Source organism: Lycium barbarum, chromosome 1 (assembly GCF_019175385.1).
Source record: "Lycium barbarum isolate Lr01 chromosome 1, ASM1917538v2, whole genome shotgun sequence".
Classification (NCBI taxonomy): Eukaryota; Viridiplantae; Streptophyta; class Magnoliopsida; order Solanales; family Solanaceae; genus Lycium; species Lycium barbarum.
This window is the reverse complement of record NC_083337.1, coordinates 128,515,398-128,535,483: the sequence shown is the minus strand read 5'-3', so window position 1 is coordinate 128,535,483 and position 20,086 is coordinate 128,515,398. Positions and strand designations below refer to the sequence as shown.

At 33.7% G+C, this 20,086-nt stretch overlaps 1 protein-coding gene across 1 annotated transcript; it reads right to left on the bottom strand.

Annotated features, from left to right (window-relative positions):
* Positions 1-8,154: 8,154 nt before the first annotated feature.
* LOC132637780 (uncharacterized) lies at positions 8,155-15,911 on the bottom strand. Its single transcript, XM_060354817.1, has 2 exons — positions 15,382-15,911; positions 8,155-9,029 (listed from the first exon to the last, which is right to left on the bottom strand). The coding sequence occupies exons 1-2, from the start codon at positions 15,755-15,757 to the stop codon at positions 8,494-8,496; spliced, it is 912 nt and encodes a 303-aa protein (XP_060210800.1). The 5' UTR covers positions 15,758-15,911; the 3' UTR covers positions 8,155-8,493.
* Between the last annotated feature and the right edge of the window lie 4,175 nt (positions 15,912-20,086).

The window sequence follows — 20,086 nt, the reverse complement described above, 5'->3', positions numbered from 1 at the left end:
CAGTGACCTTTGTTAGAGACTTGGATTGAAATTACTGGTAGAGTTTAATCATTAATGGGGAAAGGAGGACGAAATGGGAAAGAACACCTCCACGTTTCAGTAAGATAAGGTTGGTGTATAGATATAAGGTCAAATCCATCGACAGACATCTGTGATCGTCCACTTCTTTCACTTAAACATCTCAAGTGTCTCTTATTCCATTTAGACACCTGAGGTAGGGCTAGACTATGTTATTTAGATACTTTTGCCTGACCTGGCAACTTGGGTGAATTGCACAGCAAACAGGCGCGTGAAGATCTCAAATTTTACAAATTTTTATTTTTTTAATCTTTTCTTCTCCCTTCTCTCTCCTTCTAACCTTTCATCCACCTTAAATCACCGGGCCACCTTCTAGAAGAAATCTCCATTAACAAGAAAAAGAAGAACATAAGATTCTTTGATCCTTTTATTTTTTCAATTCTTTGGGACCCACTTTGTCTCGCCCTTCTCCCAACTTTTCCCCTTTACTTGAATCTTTGAAATCTCCATTAGCAAGAGAACAAAGAACCGAAGATTCTTGTGTCCATCTACTAATTTTGGCCAACTTTTCACCAATCTCATTATTTACTCCCACCATTTTTAGGGAAAAAGTTATTCAAGGAAGGAGATGAGAACAAATTAGCCAAATTCGGTTCAACAATGGAGATGAGGAAGAGTCAAAGGGGCTGGGTGGGAATTTATCGGGAAGAAGAAGAAGAGCGTGGGTGGGTGGGTGAAAGGGGCTAAGAAAATAGGTTTTTTCTTTCTTTTTTTTTGCTGCTTTTTTTATTTAACTAAATAATTTTAAAATAATTTTTCTACTCATATTTAATTTTTTTAATAATTATTTTTGGTATATATGCCGCATGTCTTCATTTAATTCGCCATTTTGATACGTCATCGGTGAGTGTATTACACTAACTCTATATATTTGACTGATTGTACAAAAAGTGTCTAAATGACACAGTCTAGCCCTACCTTAGGTGTCTAAATGGAACAAGGGGCACTCGAGGTGTTCAAGTGAAAGAAGTGGACGACCAAAGGTGTTTGTCGATGGGTTTGGCCTAGATATAATGGAGTCACTTTAGCTGGGTTGAAAAATATGGGTGTATATGACACCTTTGGATAATAGCAAGGTCATTTTCGAATCAAACTTTTAAAGAAGGCATAAATGGCTAATTGCGCAAAATTTAAGATTATATTGAACATTTTCCCTTTTGCATTTGAAGTAATTGAACACCGTAGGGCAGGCATGCAATTGCTGTGTGTATTGTAGAAAAATTTGTTGGTAATCTTGGGAAATTTACGAGCGAAAATGCTAAATATATTACTCTCCTCGTCCTAATTTATGGGTATCTTTCGTATTTCGAGATTCAAACAAGTCTTTTTTTTTACTGTAACTTTTTCATATATCTTTTTAATATTTTGAGTTGTCAATTTTTATGACTTATAATACTTTTTACGTAGTTTTCAAATATGTAAATTTCATTTCAAGAAATTTAAAAATTACATGCCTGAATTCATAATAGAAAATTAAACCGTTTGACTCTCGAAACTCGCATTATGCCCATAAATTAGGCACAGAGAGTGCTACATTATATCCAAAAGGAATCAAAGGTCGATCGTGGATGAACAAAAATTCACTTTGATATTCCATGGATTTTGGGGACCATTGGGCATTGGGCTATTGCTTCAGCTAGATTTGAATCTGCTTTCATATCATTTTTTTTCGTGGATTTCCCTTCAAACTTGAATTTTTTCCCCCAAATTGTTGGTCTTTAATTTTTACCCTTCGCTTAAAAAAATGATAAAAAATGCCTCGAGGTTCTGAGTTCGAACCTTGCTCAGTTAATAAAAAAAATCGCAAGGTAAGGTTTCGCGAAAGTTAAGCCTGACTCAGTTATGATGTAGTTCTAAGTTAGGCCTTATAAGACATAACTTCTATAGTTCTAAGTTATGCAGGCAAGACTTATGCCGAACAAGGGGCAAAGTTATGCCTTAAGGCATAACTTCTATTAGAAACTATGCCTTACGAATTTTTTTTTAACTCTGTTTTAGGCCTTAATTTGCTGCTAACTTTTTCCCCAATAGGCCTAATTTGCTACGAAATTCAGCGGGCAATTTGCAGGATCGCCCTTCGCTGGGGGTGGTCTTTAATTTTTGTCTTTCGCTAAAAGCCCCTTGGTTCCGGGTTAGAACCCCTGCTCAATCAAAAATTTAAAAAACTTCCGCAAGCCATAAGTTGGGATTCGCATGGCATAAGTTGGGTTACAAACTCTGCCTTAAGGTAATATATATATATATATATATATATATATATATATATATATATATATATATATATATATATATTGCTAGAATTTTGCAAACCTCGGCCTTAAGGCCTAACTTTTGGCAAAAGTTAGAGCTTAAGGCAGAGGTTTGTCTTGAGGTCTAATTTTGGGTAAAAGTTTGCCTTAAGGTTATGCCTTGCGAATCCCAACTTATGCCTTTTTTACTGAGCCTGGGTTCGAACCGAGGACCTGTGGGTGTTAAGCGAACGACAAATATTAAAGACCACCAATTTGAGGGACAAAAATTAAAGACCACCTCAAAAGAAGGCAAATCCGCACAAAAAAATGTAGTTCAGCTTGATTTTGTTTTTTTTTTTTATACTCTGCTAGGGTTCGAACCCAGAGTCTCAGAATAGTTTCAGCCACTTAAAGTGCCGAAGGACAAAAATTAAAGACCAGCAAATTAAGGGACAAAAATTAAAGACCACCCCCGAATAAGGCCATTTGTGCGAATGACCCCTTTTGTATTTGTTGGAAGGCGACGAGACGTGACCTGTGAGAGCCCACTGCTCATTTAAATGTGGCGACGCAACTGTCCCTGCCATCCTCCTCAGCTCAGGGCATATCCAACCTTGTGCACCATTTTTTACACCAAAATGGTGTAAACATCAAAATGGTGGCAATGAACTCCAACCCATTACACTAATTTTTACACCAAAAAAGAATATTCCTTTTATATTCTTCTCTCTCTTCTATAACTAGATGACTAGTGTCCGTGCGCATCGGATTATATTGTATCTATGTATATGTAGTTGTGTTTAGATAGTGATAATATATATATAGACACACACTATATTGATAATAAACATACATAAGTTTGTACTGTTTTTATGGATATATATATACACACACACTATGTTTAAAATACGATTAATATAACATTGTAGTTTGTGCTCCGTATCTAAAACTTTATTATATTCGTGTTTGCTATGAAAATTTATTAATACTTTTTAAAAGAGAAGATTTATTTAAAAGAAAACTATTTTCCTCTCTTTGAGATAAAATAATAGCAATATTTAAGCATCAGTTGATACTTTCAATTTTAATTTGATTAATTTAAAGGTGTAAAATACTTATTATTTTTTATCAAATTTTTTTGATTTGGATAATTCTAATTCAAATTATTAAATTAATTTTACATGTTTAAAACGAAACAAAGTAGAAATTGATTTTCTATTTAAACGAAAAAATGCTATTTTTTAAATTTTGGTAAATATTCTCGGTTTAGCTCATTTTACTCGTAGAAAAATAGAAGTATAATAAAGTATTTCTATCTACTTTTTAGAAGAGTTGGCAATATAAAGTATAAAACGTCATTTTTTTGCCCTTAAATAAAAAAGTGGGTGGGACCACAAAGGATTGTTTTGCCCTTAAATAAAAAAGTAGGACTGAACACGGACGACGATTTTGTCTCTATAAACCGGCTCGTCTATTTTGCAGTAATAATAAAATAATACATATAATTTTTTTATCAAATTTTGATTTGGATAATTTTAATTCAAATTATTATATTAATTTTACATGTTTAAAATGAAACAAAGTAGAATTTTGATTTTCTATTTAAATGAAGAAATTCTATTTTTTAATTTTTAGTAAATATTTTTTGTTTAACTCATTTTACTTGCATTGTTGTTTTTTACACGATTTTTTTAAGGAAGCGTCAATTAGAATTATAATTTCACTAATTTACCTTATTAATTATTTGATCTCCATTTAATATTATTTTTTCTTTTATGACATTAATCTCATTTATTATAGTAAGGAAAAAATGAAAAAGTAATTAAATTCTATCTTATTTTTTCTTTTCTCATTTATTAGAGTAAGGAAAAAATGAAAAAAGTAATTAAATTCTATCTTATTTTAATATATAAGTATTTTAAGTATGTTGCTATACAATAATTTCATTTGCTCCCATTAATGGGTTGATACGCATGTGACAATGAATCCATCATTATTAATTTAATTGTTTGATTTTCTAAACACTTTTTTTTTAACATTGTTTGTTTTTTGAATATGAGATTCATTTTTTTTAATATTGCTTGATTTTGTTAATATGGGGTTCACTTTTTTTTCCCGTGAGTTTGGACGTGGTGGGTTTCACTTTTTTTTCTTCTCTTTTTTTTAAAAAAAATACTGGTTGGTGTTTAATATGGGGCCCACAATTTGTTTTTAATACTGGTTGGTGTTTAATATGGGGCTATGAAGAAATTCTATTTTTTAATTTTTAATAAATATTTGTTTAACTCATTTTACTTGTCATGTTGTTTTTTACATGGTTTTTTAAGGAAACATCAATTGAAATTATAATTTCACTAATTTACCTTATTAATTATTTGATCTCCATTTAATATTTTTTTTATGACATTAATCTCTTTTCACATTTATTAGAGTAAGGAAAAAATGAAAAGTAATTAAATTCTATTCCACTTTTTTTTTTCCCGTGAGTTTGGATGTGGTGGGTTCCACTTTTTTTCTTCTCTTTTTTTTTAATACTGATTGGTGTTTAATATGGTGCCCAATATTATTTTTTTAATATTAGTTATTTTTTATTATATATGGGGCCCACAATTTTTAACATTGTTTTTTTTTAATATGGGATTCACCTTTTTGTTTTTTTTTAATATTGCTTGATTTTGTTAATATGGGATCCAGTTTTTTTTTTCCCGTGAGTTTGGATGTGGTGGGTTCCACTTTTTTTCTCTTTTTTTAATACTGGTTGGTGTTTAATATGATGCCCAATTTTTTTTTTTAATATTAGTTTTTGTTGGGGCCCACAATTTTTTTTTCACTTTTTTTTTACATTGTTTGTTTTTTTTAATATGGGATTCACTTTATATATATATATATATATATATATATATATATATATATATATATATATATATATATATATATATATATATATATATATATATATATATATATATATATATATATATATATGTATTGCTTGATTTTGTCAATATGGGATACTCTGTTCAAAACACGATTAATATAACATTGTAGTTTGTGCTCTGTATTTAAAAATTTATTATATTAGTGTTTGCTACGAATACGCACGTGGCAATGAATCCATCATTATTGACTTAATGAGATACTTTGGAAATTACATGAATATTGTTTGATTTTTTAATATGGGGTGCACTTTTTTTGGACATTATTAATTTGCACTATTTTTTTTAATATTAGTTGTTGTTTAATATATATGGGGCCCATAATTTTTTTTTGTGTAGAAAAATTAAAATTATGGGGCCCACAATTTTTTTAATATTAGTTTTACACTATATAGAAGAGATGAGGCCCACAATTTTTTGTTTTTTAATTAAAGTGGAACGAACGACGAAAACATGAGCCCCAACCGGCTCTTCTATATAGTGTAATATATTCTTCTCTCTCTTCTATATTATATTATTTTCTTTTATTTTTTTATTTCATAAAACAAATCCTTTCTTTTTTTCTTTTTTACATATTCATCCCATGTAATTCATATTCCTTTGTTATATAATCATTTAATATAAAATTATTTTATACCATAAATTTTTAAATAATATAAATTGTAAGCAAATATTTTACGTTACACATATTAATGGATAATTCAAATAAAAGTGAAATCATTGGTAAAATATAATTAAATAAATATTACATTATGGTAAAATTTATTTTAATTTCTACATAAATATTCAACTTTCACGATTAGTATGTTGCTCCCATAAATGCTCTATTAATGCATTACGAAGTGCAAATGAGCATATTTGTTCTTAACTTTTTTGTGTCGAGCTAAAAATTATTCAAATTGGTAATTTTCATCTATTACCATTTCTATTGTTGGAGTTGGACCTTCCCAAGAATCTTGAATTGGTGCATTAAGATTACGCTCATCCTCGATTATCATGTTGCGCAGTATAATACATGTAGTTAATACATCATATTGCACTTCTTTTCTCCAAAAGCGTGACGGCCCTGCAATAATTGCAAAACAAGATTGCAAAAATCCGAATGCACGTTCAACATTGTGTTATTTATTAACAACATATTATATTTTATATTTGCACTTTTCATTTTTGTGATGGTTATATTTTTTTATACAATTATAACTTATAATAAAATTAACTTACAATTTTATATAAAGATAATATATACGAAAATTAATTTATAAAAATTACACTCCAAAATTAAGATGTAAAATTAATATTATAAAGATATTACATAAAAAATATTTAGGTATATTAGGGACCTAAATGAAAAAATTAAAATTTATAATATGTTAAATTAAAAGTATTATATAATTTTTTTTTTAAAATATTAATGAATAGTAATGGTGTAGATGAATAGTGTTGCACCAAATTTAGTGCAACACTATTCACATACCAAAATGGTGTAAGAAATGGTGCAAGGTTGGAGCTCCAAAACACCAAATTTTACACCAAAATAGCATTTGGTGTAAAAAATGGTGCAAAGTTAGAGATGGCTTTACCCCTTCTTCATCTCAAATTTTAGAAAGTAGGCATACAGGCAAATATGGAGTAAAACATATGGGTTAAAAAAACTCATAAGCTTCTGCTCAAATTTTATATTAAGAAATTTACTAAATGTTTGAATGTAAATCCAGGTATCATTGTGAAATTATTTAAGATCATTGTAGGAACACAAATTTCAAATTGTGAATTCGCCTCTGAATATGAGGATCATTTATTTGAATGCGTGGAACACTAGTTCCATCTCTTCTTATTAGGTCATGATATGTAACATGGAATATGAAATACTCTAATTCTTATACAGCGGTAGTACTGACTCACTTCCAAGGTTTATAGTTTAGGGAAAGTTACTACCCAATATCATTTGGCCATTTAATCTGACAATTACATATTTTTTATTTTCTTTATAAAATATGTAACAGTGTATAGATAGTTTATACTTTATACTAAATATGCATATACTATACATACATTATACAAATAATATACATTATACATATAATATACGTACCTATACACAACATATACACTGTAGTGTATACTTTGGCCATATTGGTAAATTAATTGGCCGAAGGATACATTCACGTAAGTTTCGCGTTAGTTTAGTAGTATGATAGTATCAGTGTGAGTCTTCCAATCAATTAGTGACGGTTTGATTCCCACCACTGCTTTCCCCTTCCCCATTCACCCTATGCAAGGATAACTTGAAAACAAAATTGGTTTAACTCTAAAGAGAAAGATGAGTCATAGAACGGAAGTCGAGTCCATCATGTTGATTCTATTCAAGAAAATAGTTCTAAGATTGGAAATGTCAGTTCCAAAGAGTTAATTCCTTTCTTCGTTTCTAGTAGGAATGCAGGTTTGCCTCAAACTACTCATCAACAACCCCTCAGACCCATATTATCTTAGTTGATAAAAAAGGTAATCCAACCCCCTTAGACTCATATTTGATATGGGCGGATTGAGCTGTATAATAGAAAAGTTGGTAAAGAAAGATAGTAACATTTGTTGGGAATTTTCGACATGGGATGCTTGGACATTTTCAGCAAGGCTTTTTGAAGCCTCAAATAAAGAAGAAAATGAGAATCAACTATCATATACATGCTGAAAACCAGCAAGAAACATTCCAAAATTTGTGATTTTGCAATAGAATGCACATGAGAAACTCCGTCTCTTGGTATTTAACATATGAACAAGCATTTCCCAAGGAAAATAATTCCAGACTCTTTAAACTATGGTAAACGTTCAAATCTTCGTAGCTCTTGAAGGCATAATAAAAAACATGAATTCATTTGACGCGGCAGCAAATTACAGGAAGAAAGAATAACTGATTCACTAATTCCATTTTATTGTCTTGTGAATTCCAATCCCATAGACTACAATGTAATAGAGTTTTGAGCACCTTACACAACAAAAATTCAAAGCCGAAAAAATCTCTCATCTCAAGGTTTATTAGGGGAGAAAAAAATTCCTACATGACACTTATAAAGAAAGTGCCAATCAAAATCTTCAAATATCCAGAGTTTTATTAAGATCCGAAACAGCCTCCTCTCTACCCCACAAAGGTAGGGGTAAGGTCTACATACACCCACCCTCCCTAGACCCCACTTGTGGGATTACACTGGATTATGGTTGTTGTATCTAGAGTTTTATTAAGAAAATATGTTCTAGTTTGCTCTGGGAGTAGCCCACTCCACCCGAAGAATTAGATTGTCATATCCATACCCATTAAGCTTGTTGATGGCCCTCTGAGCATCCTCCTTGTTTACAAAATTAACAAATCCAAAACCTCTGCTGTCACCAGTCTTCTGGTCTATAGCTACATAGACCCGACTTACTGGGCCAAAAGGCCTGAAAAGCTCAAGCAGATCAGGTTCTCGAGTGTCTTCAGAGAGATTAGTGACACGAACCGAGTTCTCTTCATTCCTACGTCTCATTTCTGTTCCACCAGGTCTCTCTGCACCTGCTCGCATGCTTGGTGGAACATAAGCTCCCTTCACAGCCCCACCGGGCATATTTGCATCTGCCACAGGGGGTTTGTCAACAAAAATTTCAGCTGGTTGAGCAAGATCCTTGAAGGGGCACTTAGATGTCCAGTGATCGCCCTTCTTGCCACAAGTTCTGCACACCATTAAAACAGCACCTCCTTTAACAAGCTGAGCCATTGAGTCTCCTGCTGCCTTGGATTCATCAGCTTTAGAACCTGTAGGCAGCACAAGAATTTATAGTAGTTAGCACATTCTGTCTTTCGTTAAAGAGCAATACTCAATTCACAAGACAATACAAAAGCATACTTATGCAAAACACACGTGCGGTACCCCTAAAATAACTCTAATAATTCAGTCTTTTATCTTCTAATTTTTTCCAGTCCATAATAGAAGGGAAACACATAGTGAGCCTTTGTTTGCGCAGAGAAACCAATGATTGGTTAGTTCAGCTGATTTAGCTTGTACTTAAACTAACAAGAGCAGTACTCTCAACATTTTCTCTGTCAGGAGAAATGAAGGTCCATCAACATAGTGAAGTCACGGTTGAAAGATTACCAACTTCAAAAAGCTTTTCATAAGTGTTATTGTCTCAGGATGCCGGAGGATGGAGCTTTAATGCTTAAAACTCTCTTGTGCTTCATATTGTAACATATAACCTCATTCACCTGCACATAACCCCTAACTGAGCAGACTACCACAAGACCATTAGTTTCTATTCCATATTAATGGCAAGTGAGTAGCCCCTAGGGCTTTGGTCTAGCGGCGAGAGTGCACCTTGTGATGTGTGAGATGCACAGCACAAGTTCAATCCTGCCACACACAAAAGCCTGATATTTAAGTAGAGAAGAGTAGAGCGATGGGGTCATCATCCACAGAGTTTTGAAATTTGCCTCGTTAGCTCTCGAAGATTTCTCGGTTATCAAGTATATTTATATATATACATAAAACGACGCATGTTTCAAAACTCGGTGGAAGCCCCCCCCCCCCCCCCCCCCCCCACAACCATTCTCCGCTGAAATACTAAGTTTTGTCTGTGCTAGGATTCAAACTCGTGACATGCACCTGAACTACACATCATGTGTTGCGCTCTTGCCTCGAAACTAAAGCTCTGGGTCAAGAAATATTTTAATAGAGGCCATTGATGGAAGCAAATCTGAAACTTAAGGTGGGTAATGGGGTCGAGATTAAAATCTGGAAAGAAGGATGGATTGACCAAACTCCTCTAATGGAAGAGTGTGCGAATGTTGGACACCCCAGGGGTGGGACCTTTCTTTTAGAAGGCTGCTAAATGATTGGGAAGTGGGGAGGGTGGCATCATTACTTGGAAAACTAGGAGGCTCCAGCGGCATCACAACAGAACCTGACAAGATTTTATGGAAGCATAGCAAGGATATTTCACAGTCAACAGTGCATACAAGATAGAGATGCAAGGTGGGAGCTGGAAGGCCACAATATCAATGGAATTCCATCTGGAAAACCTTGGTACCTACCACGGTAAAATGTTTCACATGATTAGGGGTAAAGAGAGGTTGTCTTACTCAAGAAGTTTTACTTAAGAAAGGCAGTAAGTACTCAGATGTTTTCTCTGCAACAAAACAGGGGAAACCAACAAACATCTGTTTCATCATTGTGAGTTCACCGCCCATCTTTGGGAAATCTTTCTCAAACATTCTAATACAAAATGGATCATGCCAGAGCACACTTCAGATCTGTTCAGTTGCTGGATTAGAAGGGGAGGGAGCAAAAATCAGAAAAGGTGGTGGAGGATAATACCAGCCTGCATATGGTGGACTGTGTGGAGAGAAATAATGGGAGATGTTTTGAAGATAGATTCAATTCTATTCAGAAAGTTAAATGGAATTGTATTGTATCTTTACTTTTCTGGTGTAAACAACTTTGTATAGAGGAAACAGATCAGATTGTAGATTTACTAGGTTTTCTGTAAGTCTTTTTCCTTTCTTTTGGTTACTCACTTTTTGTAGGTGGCCAACATACCCTTAATGCTGAGGAATACAACTTTACCAATTTCAAAAAATATATATTAATAACTAGAAATAGAACAAGATAATTTTATATAATTATGATGTTTAGACTAGTTTCTAGGAATGTGAGGGGCATTAATGACTTGGAAAAGGACTGATTCATAATGACTTGGAAAAGGTCTAGTAAAAAAAATATGATGCCCTGATGTTGCTACATATTCGCTATATGAAAATGGAGAATGTAGATTGCCGGTAATTCAGAGTATTAGATGAAATAGTTGGACAAGGTGAACAAATCTTGAGGGTTGGGTAGTGTTTTAGCATGTGGAATAGTCAATTATTTAACTCGATGGATGATACGATCCTGGATAGCCCGGAAAAGCGAGACTCATTGTGGATGATCTCAAATTGTCTAGCGGATCATTGATCGGTCCCAAATCCAATAAATGCACACTAGTGTGCTGCATGATCTTCAAAAATTGATTAAAAGGTGTTTGGAGAATCACTTTGATGATTCATATAAAGAGTACCAAGTTTGGAGAGTAGGGGATTGTGAAGATCAAGTTGGTGACGGAAGCACAGATGGATATCTATACTTGTGACACCATGGAAGATGTGGAGAGAAAATGAAGCAAGAAAGGACTGAAGAGGGACACAAAAGGATAAAGATAAATTCCCTAAGAGCACAAAATTGCGCGCAAAAGCACAAAATTTTGCCCAGTTGGCAGAAATATTATCTGAACATTATCTAAGTTTTGCACACGTGTGCGAGCCAGTGACTGAACTTTTAGAAAAGGGACATGAAATAAGACCTTAGGCTCATTTTCATTAGCTTTTGACATATTTAGAGATTAGAACACTCCTTTGGGAGGGAATTAGACCTCTTGGTTCTGGTTTCCTTACGATTGCCTGTTTTCAAATTGGATTCTTAAGGGTAATCCTCCTATTTCTTTGTATCTTGGGTTTTATTTGGTTGTTCTTCGGAGGCGATCAAGCTCATATGTTGAATTGTCTGAGACATTCATCTAGGGTTCTAATTTCTTCTCTGTTGATTATTCAGACGATTACTTTTAAATAAATTATATCTTTAATTTGATGTTAGTTATTGTTATTTAATATTCTGTTGTTGTTTGTATCTTGGGTCGTATAAATGGAGGTATCAAGTGTTTCTCAATCCATATCATTAAGTTTAGAGAATAGCGCTAATGAATTCGAACATATATCTTCGGGTGTGTATGAACATTGTAGAACGATAATGATATTTCATGGGAGTTGGGCGAAGTTAGGAGGAAGTGAGACTTGCCTTAAAACAAAGAGGAAGCATCCATGAGCTCGAGATACAAAGGATCGTCCATTGAAGGAAGGTATAGGAAACATTACGACTATGTCTTTTTTGGCGCTTAAGGAATGAAAGAAATCTGAGGGTCTATTGGAAACAACCTCTCTACCCCCACAAAGGTAGGGCTGAGGTCTGCGTACACTCACCCTACCCAGACCCCACTTGTGAGATCACACTGAATATGTTGTTGTTGAGGGAATGAAATGAACACTATATTGTTTTAAAATAATGAGAATGATGTAAGAAACAATATAAGATCCTTTTATTGCTCCATCCTTCTCAATTTAAGTGTCTTACTTTCCTTTTTGATTTGTCCCAAAAAGAGTCTCTTTCTATATTTAGGCCCCGTTTGTCCATAGATACCAAAAAAAAAAAAATCATTTTTTTTTGAAATTTTGGAGTTGGAGTTGTGTTTGGTCATAGTTTTTGAAATTGTAGTTTTTGGTGAAATGTAGTTGTAAACAAGTGAAAAAAGTGATTTTTTTTTTAAAAACAAGTTTTTTGAGTTTTTGGTATTCCGGAATACAACTTCAAGTTGTATTCGGAATTTTCATGGCCAAACGCTGATTCCGGAAAAAAGTGAAAAAAAACTCCGGAATAAAGTGAATAATTTTTATGGCCAAACGGGGGCTTAGTAAGTTTTCCAATTCCAACATTCTACATGAAAAGTTTAAGACTTAAAGGACTATACACATCTTTAAATTAAGACTACAAGATTCAAAAGTCTCCCTCCGTTTCTTAAACTCTGTGCCTAGTCAAACTAAGACACTTAAATTGGGACGGAGGGAGTAGTATGTTTCCTTTTCAATATTTCTCTATTCTGCTTCCCTCATTCCTTTTATCGGACATAATGATGTGTATCGAGCTTAAGCGGAGCAAAGAAATGACCTAGGAGATACTTGTATGTCTGGCGCAAAGGGAAAATAAGTGTTGCATAAAGAGTTGGAAAAATACTAATTACCTCTAGGCTCTAGATAACTCACGTTGGTTCATTACACAGCTTGAACATGCTTTTGACACCGACTTGGTGTTTCATTATGAAAAGTTTGAGTAATCAAAAGAAAATAATTGTAATGACAATTTCCATCGGAAAATACTAGATACATCAACCACACTTGTCTTCCGAAAGAAGAGCAAAACAACCAATTTAAGTTGTGAAAATTACCTTACCCAATATCTACATTTGACAGCACAAATTGCCATGTCACAACAAACAATAAAAGAAAGAATTTCATCGATTTGAGAAAGTGGTAAACATGAGCTCCACACAGTACAGAAAAAAGATTCAAATTATACACATACAACAACTTAACTGGATAAACAATGAGAGCAAAGCAATGGTTCAGCCATGTGCTTCAGCATTTAGAAAATAACTGATGTTCTTAATGCCTATACCATGCATATAAAAGACTGTATCATAGAAGTGCAACCACAAGCTGGTTAACATAAAAGATCGTATGACAGAAGCGTAATCACAAGCTAGTTAACATATATACAGATCTGCATACAATCAATTCAGAACTTTCATATATGTCAAGGTTGACTAGTCTACAACAAGGATATGGCAACAACTACTTGGAGAGCTCTAACAATTACTACGGCTAAACAGAGAAGCTCATAACATAAATAGAAGAGCAAACACTTCAAACTTAGTTCAGACTAGTTCTCTAGGCTGAGCTAATATAAGCCTGTTACCAATACAATTCTTCAAATTTTAAAAAGGATTTAAATAACAGAATACAATACCATAAACGAATCAACACCGAATCCTTGACGTCATTAGAAAAAATCTGATTTAACCTCTTAACTAAGATAGTCTATATAATTATACAACAACAACAACAACAACAACAACAACAACAACCCAGTGAAATCCCACATCGTAGGGTCTGGGGAGGGTAGAGTGTACGCAGACCTGACTCCTACCAAGGTAGGACGGCTGTTTCTGAAAGACCCCCGGCTCAATAAAAGCATAAAAAGAAGAAGAAGACTGACTATATAAAAAATCATAAAAAATCAGGTTGGCGTTTTAAATGTACAAAATGACTGACTATACTTATGATATTTAATTAGCAACAACAACAACAGCAGCAACATACCCAGTTGAATCCCACAAAGTGGGGTCTGGGGAGGGTAAAGTGTACGCAGACCTTACCCCCACCTTGGAAGGTAGGGAGGCTGTTTCCGAAAGACCCTCGGCTCAAAAGAAAATAAGGAAAAAGAGTCAGATGCGGACAAGCAAATCAAAACAATGCGAAAATGAGAAATAGCAAGAGCAAGGAATGACATTTAATTAGCATATTGTATTGCAATATTTTAAATGATTAAGCATATCAAAATATTGAGAAGTCAGGCTTTTCCTTGTTCTAATGGGTAAAAATGGAGTACAAATTGTAGTTAAATGACAAAATGGAATTCTATATCTCAAAATTTTAATTAACAAAATATTAGAATTCACAACTTAAAAAATTCAGGCTTTAAATTTATATTAAGCTATGTTTAACTACAGAAACTCAATACTCTTAGCTCATCTAATGTATCCATGGATAAACTCCAACAAGTAAAGAAAAAACATTTGGATCTTAATTTAACTTATGCAATAACAGTATTTATATGGAGCATAAAAACCATATCTTTAATTATATACCAAATCAAACTATCCAGAGCACAACCAAAACTGAGAAATATATAAATCCAACCTATGTATAATTACTACCTGTATTAGTTATTCACCATATTCAGTACTATTCTTATACATAGTAAACCATGGCATTAACAATATCAGTACTATTCTTATTCTAATACACTCTATTCAGTACTATTTAGGAATTATGTAATGCGTGTTATTTAATACAACAAACCAAATAATCAAACAACAACATACCCAGTATAATCCCACAAAGTGGTGTATGAGGAGGGTGGAGTGTACGCACACCTTACCCTACTAGGATCCCAAGATAGAGAGGTTGTTTCAGATAGACCCTCGGCTTAAGAAAAGCAATTCAAAGAGAATTACGAAAAATGAAGAGGCCATAACAAAATACTATATAAAGAACGACAAGCAGTATGAAAAGGAACAATAACTATAATAAAATAATATGCTAAGTGAAGAACAAGAGATGCAACAAACCAAATAGTCGATAAAACAAAAACAGTCTAAAGATGTGATTTTTATGTGGAGCATAAAAATCACATCTTTAATTATATACCAAACCAAATATCCACTATATAAGAAAAGAGTGTGACCTGGGGCTCTTGGTCTTTCAAGCAAGATCTCTTCAGTAGAAACCATAGTGAGTCTACTTCCAACATCCTCATGTACAGCATCACCAAATTTGGGCCAGGCCCGACGTTCAATAGCCCGTTTGCTTAAACGGGCCTTAGCGAGCTTTCGGACACGGGTGGTTGTAGTGATCTTAACTTTATTTCCATCGTCATTGAATTTATACTCAATGATTTTTTTGATACCATGTTCATCAGGTCCAATTATTTGCTTTGGTGGAAGAAGGAAATCAAGGTCCTCTGCATCATCTTCTTCTAGCTCACCCCATCTGATCTTGTTAGCTGGTTTTGGAGCAATGGATGAATTCGGAGCAAAACCGGGTCGATCCGAAACTCCCATTGTTGATTGAGTTTGGTGACTGATCTGCAGATGACAAGACACGAGACAAGGTTTCAATTCTTGTTTGTTTGTTACCAGTTTAGGAGCAGCGATGAGCAAAATGCGTGTTTTCCTACCCAAAAAGTTCTAAAAGAGTTACTATTTCACCTTCACTTTTATTTTTGGTTAATTAAATACTACCCTGGTAGTAAACCAGTCAACCAGTTCAAACCGGATCGGACCGGTAACTGGTTACAGAACTGGTAATTGGTTCCGGTTTACCGGTTTGAAACCCCAAATTGGAATCGGTCCGGTTCAAACAGTCTAAAACCTTTTTTTTTTTTTTTTGTATTATATATATATATTATAGTATTTATTAGTATATTGTAGGTATATTTACATATGTCATATAAGTTTATAAGTAAATTTAAATATTTACTGACTAACAGCAAGTCACCAATACAGAATATATATATATATATATATATATATATATATATATATATAGTAAGAATATACTTATATATATCAATATATTTAGGTTATATAACTTAATATATATAAATATGTTTAAGATATATATCACTTATATATATGTATAATATATATATATATATATATATATATATATATATATATATATATATATATATATATATATATATATATATATATATATATATATATACTATATATTATAAGTATATTCTTAGTATATTTTAGTTATTTTTCAAGTATATAACTTTCTAGTTTTTAATTTAAGTAGATGTATATCATAAGTATATTCTTAGTATATTTTAGGTATATTCCTAACTTAATATAAGTAAAAATATGAACACAAGTAAATAGAAGAAAGCTCAATGAGTCATATATTTTATTCATTCTTGGATAACATTTATTTGCAAGTTGTAGTTTTTTTTTTTTAACTTGCAAATAATACATGAGTTGTAAAGAAATAGTAGAATAATAAATTCACCAATTCTCAATCATTTCGTTAATTTTCCTCATATCATATTCAGCCATGGAGATATCTTCAAAGTCTTCCATTTGGTCCGGTCCACTTGCTATCAAATCTTCAATTTCTTCCTCTTCGCCTTCCTCCGCTTCTAAGTTTTGGTTGCGTCGCTCCGATCTAATCCAGTCGTGAATGCACACTAGTACTTGCAAGCTAAAGCCGGATAATGAATGTCTATGGTCTCCAATTTGCTGTCTTCCTTGGCTAAATGCGCTCTCCGAAGCCACGGTAACCGTAAGGATATCTCGAGTCATTCTTGAGAGTATCGGATGACTTGCCTTGTACTTCTTCCACCATGCTAAGACGTCCAATTCATCCAGTTCCTTGATATCCACATTTGGCTGCATCAAATAAAAGTTATATTCATCAAAGTTTGCACTACAAGAAGAAGTTGGTTGTGAATGTAAAACTTTTAAATACGACAAGCCCTTTTTGCTACTTTGAGAAGTAGTAGGGCGTGGAGCAACGGGTGTAGCACGCTCTTCCAAATTAGAATAATGAGTAAAAACTTTTCTAAACTCGTCATCAATAGCGAGTTCGGCTTCAGCTAAAGATGGTTGAACTCCCTGTTCAATTTCTAAAAATGTATAAATTTGACCAACCAATGCTTTAGTATAAGACACTTTTAAACAAGGATTTAAAAGAGAACTCAATATAAATAAAGTTGGGATGGGAAAAAAATACTTCTTAAATTTGATTATCATTTCAAAAATAGCCGCTTGATAACCGGGTTTATATTTATACTCTTGTAAAACTCTAGCTATTTCCGCTAAGTAGGCTAAAATTCCGGTTACCGTGGGATAGAATTGTCTAGAAAATGTTGAATGTAAGTAACAAACCCCAAACCCCAAGGAAAGAAAAATGGTAAATAATCATAAGCTACCATTTTACCTATTTCTACACGCTCTTTTTTCTTGTCATACTTAAAATTTCTACCAGTTCGTGGGTCAATCGTCATTTGAATACCCCCACATTTGAACCCGTTTGCTCTCCCCAAACATCCATATGTTTCTTCCTCATATGACCATTTAGTGTACCCGTTCCACCATCCTTACTAGTTCCTTACCTAAAAGCAAATAATTGTCCACATAGGGTACATGTAACTAATTGGTTTTCCCTATCCTTAGTCATAAATTTTCAAATTTTAGCGGCTGGCTTACGAGTTCAAGGCGGTTTGTCTTGTGTATGTGATTGTGCAGGACATGTATCTCCTATGGGATTTTCGGGGGGTTGTGTTTCATCATCATCATCATCATCAATTTCATTAAAAGTGTCGGTAAAATGTTGTTGCATTGCCTCATGACCTAAAAGTGGATTATTTCCACCAACATCAATACCTAAATTATGTGTTTCTTCCACAAATGTTTCCTCATTAAGCTCACCCCTAACAATACCACTACTACTACCGGCACCACGTCTAAATCTCTTTGTCATTATTAAATAGAATTAATTTAAATCACAATCAAATAAATCACAAGAAAATAAATTGCAACAAATTAAATTGCGTAAATTAAATTGCGAAAAATAAAGATAGAGTTGGAACGAAGGTACCAAATTGCCGGATTAATTTCCAACAAAGTGAAGGCGGCTAGAATTGCAAATCCACCAAAGCTACTTCGGATTGTTGCAAAATCACTAACTCCACCAACAATATTATAATTGCAAAATTAATAATTGAAACTATAATAAAACTTTATAATATTTATTTCAGAGAAATTTAAAGTGGCTAATTATTGCAAAGTAACTATAATTGAGAGATTGAGATTTGAGAGAAAGAGAAGAGTGAATTGGTGTGGATTAAAATGAAAATGAAGAAGGGTTTATATAGGGGTGGCGGATGGGTTAAAGTGTTAAAAAAAACGTTTGGGGGGTTGGGGGGGGGGGGGGAGGGGGCAAAAAATGAGTTTATTGCAAATGGACTGTTGCCAACGGTCCAATAACGGACAACCTCACAGCCCAACGACTATATTAAAAAAAAAAAAAATTCACTGGTTTAACCGGTCCAGTTTCGATTTTACCGGTTCCTGTTTCAAAAAAATTGAAACCGGACCGGTAAGAAATAGACGGTTAATCGGAACCGGTTAACCGGTTCTACCGGTTCCGGTTACCGGTTTGAACCAGTTTAACCGGACAGGTTGACGGGCTTACCTGGTAGTTCCTAATAGTAATTTAATTTTGACACGTCTTACAAGTTAGATATTTTAATATTTCTTATAGTCCATTTTTTTTTTTGGTTTTGAAGACAACTTTATATTAATATAATTAAGAGTACACAGGGAGATGATGCCCAAAGGCATCTACATCAGTAGTAATAGTAGTACTGTCACGACCTGACTAGGGGCCGCGACGGGTACCCGGGGCTAACCACCGAGCACCACTCGTTCTGCTACTCATTATACTCAATAGGCCTTCTTTTATCAATTTCATATTCAAATCATAAGAAAATCATTTCTCTTTTGTGAACATAAATACTTTCATATACATACGACTCTCGGCTATCAAAATGATAATATACACATATATATGCATACATACAGTAGTGACCTTGTGAGACCATATAACCCACACTGCGCATCTACGAGCTTCTACTGGAGTACTAGACATAAGGACGGAACAAGACCCCGTCATGCCCAAAATACATATACATGAATATACACAAAAGAATCAACCAACTAGCACCTCCGAAATAATGGGGTGCTCCTGTAGATCTGCTGATAGCTCCTACAAGTCTTGGTCAAGATCACCTCCCTGTCTACCTGTGGGCATGAACACAGCGTCCAAAGAAAACGGACGTCAGTGCGATTATTGTACTGAGTATGTAAGGCATGAAGGAAATAAACATAATAGAGAAATCATAAGTCATAAGGTGAAGGCAAGACCTGCGTGACCTTTAAGGATGAATACATTCCATACATATATCACATATACATAATTGTCGTACATGAATCATCATAGCGTATACACCATCATGTCATATAATTCATCATCGTAGTACCGTATCTGCTCATACACATAAAACATTATCCGTATTCAGCCACGTAGGTGTTACACCTCGGAAATTTCTCCGTGAACGTACAATGAATAGACCAACAAAGAGTATGAGTGTACGATGTTTTACTAAGAAGGGGATGACTACTTATGAGTTTTGAAAATGCGAAAGTTGCAGCTTTGCACTTCAGCCCAGTTGGTCGTAAAATAGAATACGACCCGTAAAGTGGTTTATGGACCGTAAACTGCTATCGTCCTCCAATATACAAAATTTCAACTTTCTGCCAAATGTCTACATGGTTAAATACGACTCAGAATACGGACCGTAAATCGAATACGGCCCATAA